Source organism: Amphiura filiformis, chromosome 11 (assembly GCF_039555335.1).
Source record: "Amphiura filiformis chromosome 11, Afil_fr2py, whole genome shotgun sequence".
In the NCBI taxonomy this organism is placed as follows: domain Eukaryota; kingdom Metazoa; phylum Echinodermata; class Ophiuroidea; order Amphilepidida; family Amphiuridae; genus Amphiura; species Amphiura filiformis.
The window spans coordinates 38,615,443-38,628,338 of NC_092638.1; the positions used below are offsets into that span (position 1 = coordinate 38,615,443).

General features: G+C 34.7%; 1 protein-coding gene across 1 annotated transcript in view; it reads left to right on the top strand.

The window, feature by feature from the left end:
* Positions 1-6,546: 6,546 nt before the first annotated feature.
* The window catches only part of LOC140164819 (5-hydroxytryptamine receptor 1A-like), a 270,443-nt gene continuing 264,093 nt past the window's right edge, over positions 6,547-12,896 (top strand). Inside the window, exon 1 of the mRNA XM_072188194.1 lies at positions 6,547-7,968. Within this exon, the coding sequence (XP_072044295.1) occupies positions 6,915-7,968 (1,054 nt within the window). The 5' untranslated portion in view covers positions 6,547-6,914. The remainder of the gene's footprint in view (positions 7,969-12,896) is intronic.

Below are 12,896 nucleotides of genomic sequence, written 5' to 3' on the forward strand. Positions count from 1 at the left end.
TTTCAAAATCAACGCGTGAAATCTGAGGCTAATACTAGCATTGTGGATCGATATCCCTGGGTTTAATAGGAATACCGGCATGGCTACAGTGTTGCCAGAACTTCAATATAGCAACGAAATTCCCAGGCCTAATAGCGCTCCTACTGATCACAGCGGCGTAGCTGGGATTTTTTCCAAGGGGGGCAAGCCTGTATGGGGCGGGGGCCCAAATCCACCAAATTTCCCTGCACTTGGGGGAGGGGCGGGGACCCAAATAGACAATTTTGCCAGGCTTATTGAATATAATCGTATGGTATTGCATATCGTATGGATTCTCCATCTCTGCCCCTCTTCTCCTCTCTCTCCCTCTCTCTCTCTCTTTTTCTTCTTTCTCCCTCCTTTTTCCTCTTTTTTCCCTTTCTTTCCTTCATAACGCCCCCAGACTTTCGTTATTTAAACGCCAGCTTAAAACCAATCTTTATAAATTGATTGTTTTTATGTTTGTTTGTAAATTTCGTGCTTTACGCGCTTTAGTGAGTTCCTCATCAGAGATTGTGCCTTATAAGAACCATTCATTATCATTGTTAACTTAAACAGGTTTTTTGTTTTTAAACAAAAACCTGTTCAAGCAATTATTCAAAATTGCTTGCCTAAAAACAGAATAACTTGGATGTTAATACTTGACGGGGGACTTGACGTAGTGTTTCAATTGTCACGAAGGTGACTGGGTATGGTGCCTTTTGTTTGTGTTTGTTTGAAACTGCTTTTGGAAACCCACCGAAAGTCATAGGCCCTAATGAAGCAGCCAAAACAATACCATGGAAGTTTATAAAAACCTATTAAATAACCTTAAGGAAAAAAAAACATTTGTGGCAACAATAAGCCTTGCATTGGAAGTCATGGTTAAAGTGTGTTGAGTACCACCCCAAAGTTTCCCTACAAACACCCCCACTACCCACCGCACACACCTCTGCACCCACCCCACCCCATAGGCCTACATGTACATGATATTACATAATAATATATAGCATAGCTATACATTTAGGTATACGCTACATGTCAAATTAAAAACAAAGCCGAACACAAGTCTGAAGGGTGTAATGAAATGGCAACCCGCGATGGGGGCGGGGGTAGGTCATACAAAATTCACCTGGAGATAGACAGAAGATTAAAATCCCGTATAATAACACGCTAATTTTTCTAGGTTTGGACCGTGGATTTTCCCATGGACCTCAAGCGTGCGTCTCTTAATACGGACTAACCTAGGTAAACAAACAAACAGACAGACAAAATGGTTTTCATAATCATGGAATCCATATAAATTGAAATTGCAGGCTATCACGGGAGCAAATTTTTAAAATTCACCTCATTTACCAGAAAACCCAATTGGGGATTTGGGCTACTAAATCGCTGGTCGGGCAATATTTGATTTTCAATGAAAATATCGACTTTTTCTGCTGGTTGCTCGCGAGATAAAAGTACTGAGTTTGACATTTTCGGAGCATGAAGGGAAAAGGGTAAAATAAAAACGGAAATTCTGACAAAACTATAATATATAGACCCACACGATGTGCCTTACAGAGGTGGGAAATATCTTTCTTTAGCAAACTATATTAGTTTGAGACGCTAAAAATCAATTCCGTAAAAAGCTCGCGGGCGAACTCAAGGCCTATAAAAATCAAAAATATCACACTAAAAGACACAATTTGATGCTTAATTTTAACACCAGGATTTTTGAAAAAAATGTATATCCAAGCACCAAGTTTTTAACTGAAGAAAAAAAATATTGCTTTATATTTGACCGAGAAAATTAATTTCATAGCAAAAGGTGTATCTCTGAATTGTGCTGATTTTAACATGTATCGATCGACTTTTAGCGCGACTAAGCATTTCTAAAGAATCGGTTGTCCAGGTGGCTGACTGTTAAGATAGCTTTTGAGAGAGGGACAGGTCTCTTGATCGATCCCACAACCATTCATACATATCACCTGTTTTATTGTAAATTATGCGAATTGTCCCGTGGTACCTTAGGCCTCGTATCCATAGGCTGTTCCCTAGTGGCGTGTGCCCTTGTTCCGTGTTTACTTTTTCCCATTTGACCTGCCACACAGACAACGAACCTTTTGTTTTGCTTAGTGGCCGTATCCATAGGTTGTCTGTGTGGCAGGTCGCATGGGAAAAAGTAAACACGGAACAAGGGCACACGCCACAAGGGAACAGCCTATGGATACGAGGCCTTATGGAGGACAGAATTTTATTTATATAAATGAGGATGACTCTTTCATGAGTGACGTCGTATTGCATACCCTCTATATGGAAGTATACTTTATTCCAGCTCGACAAGTATTTAAAGGCATGGCAACAGTTTGTTGTTTTGTGTCCTGCGACAAGAGTCCGTCAGTATGATCATTCAGGACTACTCCTGATTTCAGAAAACTACAGCTCTAATATATGGAATTAAAAATAGTATCTAATAATAGCTTTTAAGCTTTTATTTAAAATCCGTATCCTTTAGTTAGCTCTAACTGGTAATAAAAGTTAAGTTTTAATATTGTTGCAATTTGAGGGGAAATGGACCAAAAACGTACAATTTTGCACATTTTCTTGCAAATTGTAGTAAGAGAAAATCTTAGAAAATTTTAAGACTTGGCGCAAGTCCAAGCAATCAAAATGTTGAGTAGGCGAAGAGTCAGTTTAAAATTTAAATATTTTATGTTATTTTTGATAATTGGTTATGAAAATATTAGAAAATGCTGTATTCACCTGGACGATAGGGAATAGTACTCGCTATATGGTCGCAGTTTCAATTTGGCCATAAAGGAATAACAGTGTTTACAAACTTTAAGTTGGTGTCGATAATTATAAGATAATACAAAAACCTTGCATGATCCTCTATTTTGGAATCATTACTGTACGTATATAGCGTTTTCATATCCAGACGATAGATACGGCACGATTTAGGGTGTAAAAAAAATCGGATCTTTTTTTTCTTCTACAGCCTCACATTTCTATAGAACTAAAAGACTGTTGCCTCACAAAACAATCAATAAAAAAGTAGAAAATATATTAAATACATCAATGTAATTATGCAACGTCGGAAATGGTTGCGACATTGTAACCAGTATTATAAATCATAACAAATACTCCAAAAGGGAAATATAGTCCAGTTTCGATAAGCAAAAAGGTTTTAATGCCCAACCTAAATACATAGACCACTCGCAAAATATTAAGATTTTTTTCTCTTTCCTAAAAACGATCGCCTCACAAAACAATATAAAACAAAAGATAGCCACTCACAAAATAATAGAAAACATAACATTTAGATTTTGTTTCTCTCTCATAAAATTGACCGCCTCACAAAACAATATAAAACAAAGAAAACTATTCACAAAATAAAAGAAAACATAAAATTAAGATTTTATTCTTTCCTAAAAACGATCGCCTCACAAAACAATATAAATCTAAAGATATCCACTCACAAAATATTAGAAAAAAAAGCAAATAGCGGTTATTTACTCTTTCCTAAAAATTAGTGATCGACTCACAAAACAATATAAAACAAAAGAAATCCAATCACAAATAATACACAACATAACATAGTGGGTTTTTTTATCTCTCTTGCAAATGATCGCCTCACAAAACAATATAAAACAAAAGAAATCCAATCACAAAATAATAGAAAACATAACATAGTGGTTTTTTGTATCTCTCCTGCAAATGATCGCATCACAAAACCATATGAAACAAAAGAAATCCAATCACAAAATAATAGAAAACATAAAATAGTGTTTTTTATCTCTCCTGCAAATGATCGCCTCACAAAACAATATAAAACAAAAGAAATCCAATCACAAAATAATACAAAACATAACATAGTTTTTTTTTTATCTCTCTTGCAAATGATCGCATCACAAAACAATATAAAACAAAAACAAACCAATCACAAAATAATAAAAAACATAGCATAGCGGTTTTTTTTATCTCTCCTGCAAATGATCGCATCACAAAACAATATAAAACAAAAGAAATCCAATCACAAAATAATAGAAAACATAACAGAATGGTTTTTGATCTCTTCTGCAAATGATCGCATCACAAAACAATATAAAACAAAAGAAATCCAATCACAAAATAATAAAAAACATAACATAGTGTTTTTTGTCTCTCCTGCAAATGATCGAATTTCTTTTCTTTTAATTGTTTTGTGAGGTGATCATTTGCAGTAGAGATAAAAAAAACCACTATGTTATGTTTTTTTTGTAATCACAAAATAATACAAAACATAACATAGTGGTTTTTAACCTATTCTGCAAATTATCGCCTCACAAAACAATATAAAACAAAAGAAATCCAATCACAAAATAATACAAAAAATAGCATAGTGTTTTTTACCTCTCCTGCAAATGATCGCCTCACAAAACAATATAAAACAAAAGAAATCCAATCACAAAATAATAGAAAACATAACATAGTGGTTTTTTGTATCTCTCCTGCAAATGATCGCATCACAAAACCATATGAATCAAAAAGAAATCCAATCACAAAATAATAGAAAACATAAAATAGTGTTTTTATCTCTCCTGCAAATGATCGCCTCACAAAACAATATAAAACAAAAGAAATCCAATCACAAAATAATACAAAACATAACATAGTTGTTGTTTTTTTTATCTCTCTTGCAAATGATCGCATCACAAAACAATATAAAACAAAAACAAACCAATCACAAAATAATAAAAAACATAGCATAGCGGGTTTTTTTAACTCTCCTGCAAATGATCGCATCACAAGACAATATAAAACAAAAGAAATCCAATCACAAAATAATAGAAAACATAACAGAATGGTTTTTTTATCTCTTCTGCAAATGATCGCATCACAAAACAATATAAAACAAAAGAAATCCAATCACAAAATAATAAAAAACATAACATAGTGTTTTTGTCTCTCCTTCAAATGATCTGATTATTTTTCTTTTATATTATTTTTTTTTGTGAGGCGATCATTTGCAGTAGAGATAAAAAACCACTATGTTATGTTTTTTTTGTAATCACAAAATAATACAAAACATAACATAGTGGTTTTTAACCTATTCTGCAAATTATCGCCTCACAAAACAATATAAAACAAAAGAAATCCAATCACAAAATAATACAAAAAAAATAGCATAGTGTTTTTTACCTCTCCTGCAAATGATCGCCTCACAAAACAATATAAAACAAAAGAAATCCAATCACAAAATAATAGAAAACATAAAATAGTGGGGTTTTTTTTATCTCTCCTGCAAATGATCGCATCACAAAACAATATAAAACAAATGAAATCCAATAACAAAATATACAAAACAACATAGTGTTTTTTAACTCCCCTGCAAGTGACCGCCTCACAAAACAATATAAAACAAAAGAAATCCAATCACAAAATAATACAAAACATAACATATTGTTATTTTTATCTCTCCTGCAAGTACTCGCCTCACAAAACAATATAAAACAAAAGAAATCCAATCACAAAATAATAGAAAACATAACATAGTGGTTTTTTGTATCTCTCCTGCAAATGATCGCATCACAAAACAATATAAAACAAACGAAATCCAATCATAAAATAATAGAAAACATAAAACAGTGTTTTTTTATCTCTCCTGCAAATGATCGCCTCACAAAACAATATAAAACAAAAGAAATCCAATCACAAAATAATAGAAAACATAAAATAGTGGTTTTTTTTATATCTCCTGCAAATGATCGCCTCACAAAACAATATAAAACAAAAGAAATCCAATCACAAAATAATAGAATACATAACAATGTGGAGAGACTGTAGAGGGCGGTAATAAAACAAATGAAATCCAATAACAAAATATACAAAACAACATAGTGTTTTTTTAACTCCCCTGCAAGTGACCGCCTCACAAAACAATATAAAACAAAAGAAATCCAATCACAAAATAATACAAAACATAACATATTGTTATTTTTATCTCTCCTGCAAGTACTCGTATCACAAAACAATATAAAACAAAAGAAATCCAATCACAAAATAATAGAAAACATAACATAGTGGTTTTTTTATCTCTCCTGCAAATGATCGCATCACAAAACAATATAAAACAAACGAAATCCAATCACAAAATAATAGAAAACATAAAACAGTGTTTTTTATCTCTCCTGCAAATGATCGCCTCACAAAACAATATAAAACAAAAGAAATCCAATCACAAAATAATAGAAAACATAAAATAGTGGTTTTTTTATCTCTCCTGCAAATGATCGCCTCACAAAACAATATAAAACAAAAGAAATCCAATCACAAAATAATAGAATACATAACAATGTGGAGAGACTGTAGAGGGCGGTAATGTGAGTGCGGCACAAAATCCTCACACAGAAATTACACCCTAAATCGTGCCATAGCTGCCAGACGATATGAGGTGTCTTGCGCATGATATTCATTGCGCCCTCACTTGACTTGCATTTGGCAAGTAACACTAATTACACCGTGAATCAGTTACTTGTAACTCCCACCAGATGGCATTTACGCTCTACTTCTGACAGGGTGGAATATCTGTGATGTGATCCATATCAACATGTAACAGTATACACAATTCTGTGTTGACTTCGTCGCTTACCACATAAACCTGGCGTGGGTAGTGGCGCGGACACTTTCTAGTGGAAACAATCCTTGTTGAGTGATCTTAAAACGTGTTTAGTACAACAAATGTTTACTTCGGTCTGTGAAACTTGAGGAGACATTCAATAATGTGATTATTTTATATATTGACTAGATAATGGAAACTTATTCACTATTGGAGCTATAATAAGTGTGTATGTGCAGGAAACCGACTAGAAGCAGCTGAATTATTCAAAGTTATCGTCGAAAGCAAAGTCTGTTGATCGCAATCATTATCATCAACAGAACTGAAAACAATAACAATGACAGACAGACCTGTTGTAGCACCAGACTCTGGTGGCATTACGGCCACAACTATCATTTCTCGAGATTACATCTCATATACATCTGAAAGTTTTGAGACTGGGTATGAAACTGTGGTACAATATATCACCAATCCAAGTACACCTCCTGCATCCGGAGAAGAAGAAGATAGTGATGATGATACATCTTATTACAGACCCCAAGTTACAGTAGGGATACTTCTAGGCCTTATGATATGTTTAATTGCCTTGGGAAACTCACTCGTAGTTCTAGCGGTGGTTTTAGAGAGAAGACTTCGAACTTTTGAAAACTTTTTCTTCGCTTCACTCGCTATAGCGGATTTATCCATTGCTTTGTTTGTGTTACCATTTTGTTTGACTATTGAAATATCGGGACGATGGCAATTTAGTTACACTGCTTGCGACATGTTTATATTCACCGATGTAGCCTGTTGCACGTCATCTATTTTACACCTATGCACAATTGGGTTAAATCGCTACTGGTCCATAACTTCTCCCCTAAAATATGCTACAAAACAAACCTGCCGACGTGCCTGTGTCATGATAGCCTGCGTTTGGGCTTTATCTTTCATTATTGCCTGCCCACCACTCTTTGGTTGGCCAAAACGAAATCGGGAAATAGAGGATCATTGTGATTATGATGTCGATATTTTTTACGTGATTTATTCCTCTTGTGGTTCATTTTACATTCCTTTAATAGTGATGACTGTTGTATATATCCAGATCTTTAGATTATCTAAGAAAGGAGCGCGATTTAGAAGACTTTCGTCTTACCAATGTATCAATGCAGCTGCTAAGCCAGGATCGGCTCAAGCTTCACCGAAAGGAGAAAGGCAGTCATTGCAAAGAAAATCCAGCCAGGCAAGTGGTGCAAAGGAACCAGGGCAAAGAAAGGAATCATTTTATGAGAAGGAGGATGAATCTCAGGGTCGAAGGAAAGCTAAGTTGGTTGCCTTGATATGCCCTTCCAGGATTAAAAAAGAACGAGCATATAAGCGTCGGCAAGCAGAAGCTAAAACGGCTAAAACACTTGGTAAGTACACGTACATTTCTAAAAGTGTATCAATCCAAAAGATATTAAAAATATAATGGCTCTTTTTTTTTATCTAACGCATAATATCATTCGAAAGCAGAATACTTACCCAGCACAATTAATTGTATCTCATCCCGGTTAAGCATCTGCAGCCAAACATTGGCATGATTTAGGTCCAACTTGGTCCACTTTGCCCGTGACTTTGCCCTATACTTATGATCAAGACCTCTTGAATTGCATTGGTTCATGTATAGAATTTTACCAGATGAAATTAGGCAAGCCCCGTTGATCTGACTGCCACTTCAAAACAAAAGGTCCAAATCATACGAAAAAAAATGGCCGACATTATGATACGCACCATCAGCGAAAAAACATTTTCGATATTTATTTTCTTCTAGTCAAAAACAATACATAAAATTTGTAAATAAAAATTGAGTTACCCCCTGACTAAAAGTCATAAGAACAATTTCTAGGCAGTTATATGTCTTTGTTGTGCTGTTGTATTTTGTGATTTATAATAGACCTATTGTGCTACAACTTGCGGTTTTGATTATTTGGGAAAATCTTTTTTTTTGTAGTAAGATTTATGGTTGTCTATTTTGTTTTCCTCAACTATAGAGTATTACTGTTATGCATATTGTCATAACAAAGGGGAATAATGAATATCTTTTAATTTCATCTATATTAACACTCACACCCACAGTCTTCGAATTGTTTTTTTTTTTAACCTTGGGTGCACTTTTGCACCCCATAGTGAAAGTTGAGGTGCTGCTGCAATTTAATCTGACGCAGAACCATTTGAAGTGCAGTCTCAGACAATCAACACATATACAATCAGTATAATGCGGTATCGTAATTTTGCACCACATTTTAAAAGTAGTATCGCAACAGGCAAATTTTGGGCTGCAAATTGCACTGCGATAGGACTTATTTCGAACGCTGCATACCCACACAACCCCCACCCGCATCCCCACATTCATTACACACACCCACACCCTCATACTTGATAATAAACATCTCAAAATTGTAATTACCCCCCCCTCCACCCTCTTAAATAATGGCCATTTACAAATCTGTAAAATGCGTTCGAAGCAGAGTTTATTTCCGTGCATTTTGACACTTCATTTGTAGCAATTATTGTCTAAATATTGACGTCGCAGTGTATATTTAAATCAATGTAACCCAAGGTTTGGAAGTTGCAGTTAAATCTATTGATTTGTATTCAGGATACTAAAAGGAAATCTGTGTAATGATATCTGAGTGTTTTTGTATTGTTGTAAGTGCAACTTTCAAATCTGGACGTCACCACATTAGATTGACCGGTGTTTTATTGTTTTCTGGGCTATCGTATCAATTGCGCAGAAATAAATTCGGCTTCCAATGCATTTTACAGATTTGTAATACAATAGCCATTTTTGAATAATGGTCATTTTATTTAAGGGGGGTGGGTGGTAATTACTTTTTGTTGAGATGTTTACAAGTCGACGGCTAGGTACAACCACTGCCCCCTGCATGTGTAATATTGTGTATGCAATAAATAACATAGCACATGGGAGCCAATGAAGATAAGACCGTGTTACTCTGAGCTCTCGAAGTAATCGAACGATCTTTTGTTCTTGAGGTCCAGGGTACACGTATGTACACACCAGCGACAACAGCAGCCTCGAAAACTAACACAGCAACAAATAAACTAAAACAAACATAATTATAGCACGATCTGACAAGAATCTAAACATTTACATTAGTACAACAATTTATACATACTTGTTACGCACATAGACTAATTGACTTTTTCACCTTCAGACATTAAACTACAGTCAATAGCTGTCAATGACGTGTATATCAACCATATATGATTGAAATTAATACCCAATGGCAGTAGTATTAATAATAACGGCACCGAAATTTAATTCCCCATACTGGTTTATAATATAGCACATTGGTCTATTCTATTTGATGCCGTCCATACCCCTGTGGAAGATTGAAGAAAAGCTTGCACAGAGGGAGGATGTTTTGTAAATGGAATTGGCTACAGAATTGTTTTGAAACCCATAATCCCCTTGTAAATTGGGTTTTATAATTTTCAACAAGTGTTCAAATTTACCCAATTGTCTATTCTTTTTGAATTCTATACTTACTCTGTGGAACACTTTAGTTTAATCTTCCAATGGGGAGTTTGGATATCAAATAGAATAGCCCATATATCTGTTCCATTATACAATTGTATTGTAACAATATTGGGTTAAACAGATGAGGGTGTTTAGTTAATAAACCGGATCCTTTGTCTGATTCTTAAATTTGTTATTGAATTTTCACAACGAATATTATGCAAGTCGTGAGAATTTTGTTAAAATTTTACCTTCTCGATATGAATGTAATTCTGTCATTACAGTTCGCTATATCACGCGTCTCTAATATCCAAGAAGGGTGTATCTGGTAATAATATAAAGATACTTTCTCTTGTCAAAGTATTTGTCATATAGTTAACCAACCTATGTCAAAAGACAGTAACTCCCACCAGATGGCATTTACGCTCTACTTCTGACAGAGTGGAATATCTGTGATGTGATCCATATCAACATGTAACAGTATACACAATTCTGTGTGGACTTCGTCGCTTACCACATAAACCTAGTGTGGTAGTGGCGCGGACACTGACAGTTACAACCATTATATTCCACGCGCGAGTCAAATAGAAAAGGCAACCTCAACTATGCCAAAAGGAAGTAAATTGTTCAGTGACGTAACTAGAAAATACACACTTTGCCATGTAGTAGGGCCGCATAGAACATTAACACTATTAATGCAGATGCACTGGGCAACACAAGCCTATAGGCATATTATGCAACTTAATCCGGAATTTGCAAAATAAATTAATAATAAATAAGCGTTCGTTTTTCATTTTAATAATACCAACCCACACCTAGCACCTGTATGTAATATTGCTGGTATTAATATTTCTTTTAATGGGATCGTTTTAAGGTTACCAGCTATTTTAAACTGTTGCAATTTGGTAGTTTATAGCATCTTGCGAATGGTAGTGAGCTTTGGCAAAAATGAATTTAATCATTTTATAGTGTGTAGAAGAATTCAAATATCACAGATATACTTTTGTAGATCCTGTGCTTCTTGAGGTATGTTGTAAAGAGGGCTTAAAGAACAACACTTTTGTAAAACGTGCATAACTTATCAGCAACAATAAATCAAGCAAGTTTTCAAAGTATATGATTTGTAGAATGAACTTTTGCAAAATATCAAAGTGTTATTTTTCAATAATATATTGATTTAGATAATGAGAATCACTTTTTGGGCTGCTTCGACCAACAATACCTAGTCTACCCTTAAAGGTGTGATCCTATTGTTGGCTCAGTAGCCGAGAAACCGAGTTAGAAAATAGGTGTTCAAAAACTATGCTTTCCAATTCGGTTTCTTGATTAATAGACCCGGTTTCTATCTTCTATAAAACTAGTTTTCGAGCGAGAAACCAAGTTTCTGGGTGAACACGTTTCGTATTAACCAGTTTTTTGGGTGAGAAACCAACTTGCCGTAGGCAGCATCCTTCCTCCCTAAATCCCATTCAAATTGCATGAAATGAGATTTTGGCATCTAACGAAGGTATGTTTTCCACATAACATCATTGAATTTTGAGATATTTATTAGGGGATGAAATCAAAACTCGACTGACGTTGGATCGCCGGCTCCATCCGGTATCCATTGTTTAGAACAATAGAACCCGGACGGAACTGGACGAATCTAGTTTTGATTCGTCGGACGAATCACATTTCAAAACACACGCATTTCTAGAAAATCGCAATTGAAAACCTTCGTATTAAGTTTACTTTTCTATGATTTAATAAACTATGGATTTTTATGAAAGTGGTTTTAAATTAAAGCATAGATTATAATAGAAATTAAAGATTTACGTTGCAGTGTACCTTAAAATTGTTCGATTCTCTTAAAATATTTGGAGGACACACGGTCATTCAAGATGCAGTCCTCATATCTGAGAAACAATCAGGCGAGACGTTCCTATGTTATTCACTTAAAAACGATTCTAATCGTGTTACGGGACAGTGTCCCTGGTTATGATGGTAACTTTAGAACGTTTATATGTTTTTAACGTGTTTACACAAGTCCATGCAAAGCAATTCTATGACTAAATATCCGATCAAATTTACCAAACATTGAAAATTCCAAATATTGGTAAGCTAAGGCGTTGTGTGATAATTCTAAATTATTTTAAAAAGGAGAGGGGCATTGTTTTAGCAAGACAAATGCGGGACCAGCAATTTTTTTGCACGCCAAAACGAGGGTGGGGTAGATAAGCGATTACTGGACCAGATTTGTGGGGCACTATTGCGACATCCCAAATGGCGTCAAAACAATAGAAAAACGTTCAATTAGGTTTTAAATATTGGTTTCCCAAGATCTAGTATAAGTCACAAAGAAGTGTGTCATTGCATTCATCATGCTTAATTGTAGATCCTGGTTGTAGATTTCAAATAGGCTACTTTTGTTAAAGTAAGATTAATTTTAGAAATTCTTTCTTGAAATTTTTTTTGAATTGTCGTCAACACTTGAATCGCCGTGAAGCCCTACGGAAGAGGGCTTCTAGAAAATGCAATGTGATACATATAGTAAAATGCCAATGCTTATCACACGCCCGTATGGCAGGCTAGATTGAAAACGTGCATTCATTTGCAAAGGTTGCGAACTTTTTCTTCAAAGTGTATGTAACAAAGGAACGAAGTGTGAATTCTCTTGAGCAGTAACAAGATGAAGTCGATTAAAATGAGGCCAACGTGGTCAAAAAATGTTCGAGGTACATGTACAAGTTCATGCATTAACGATTGACAAAATGTACGTTTCTTCAGAAGAATACTAAAAGTGCAACAATAAAAGAATGATCATAATATTATACGCATACC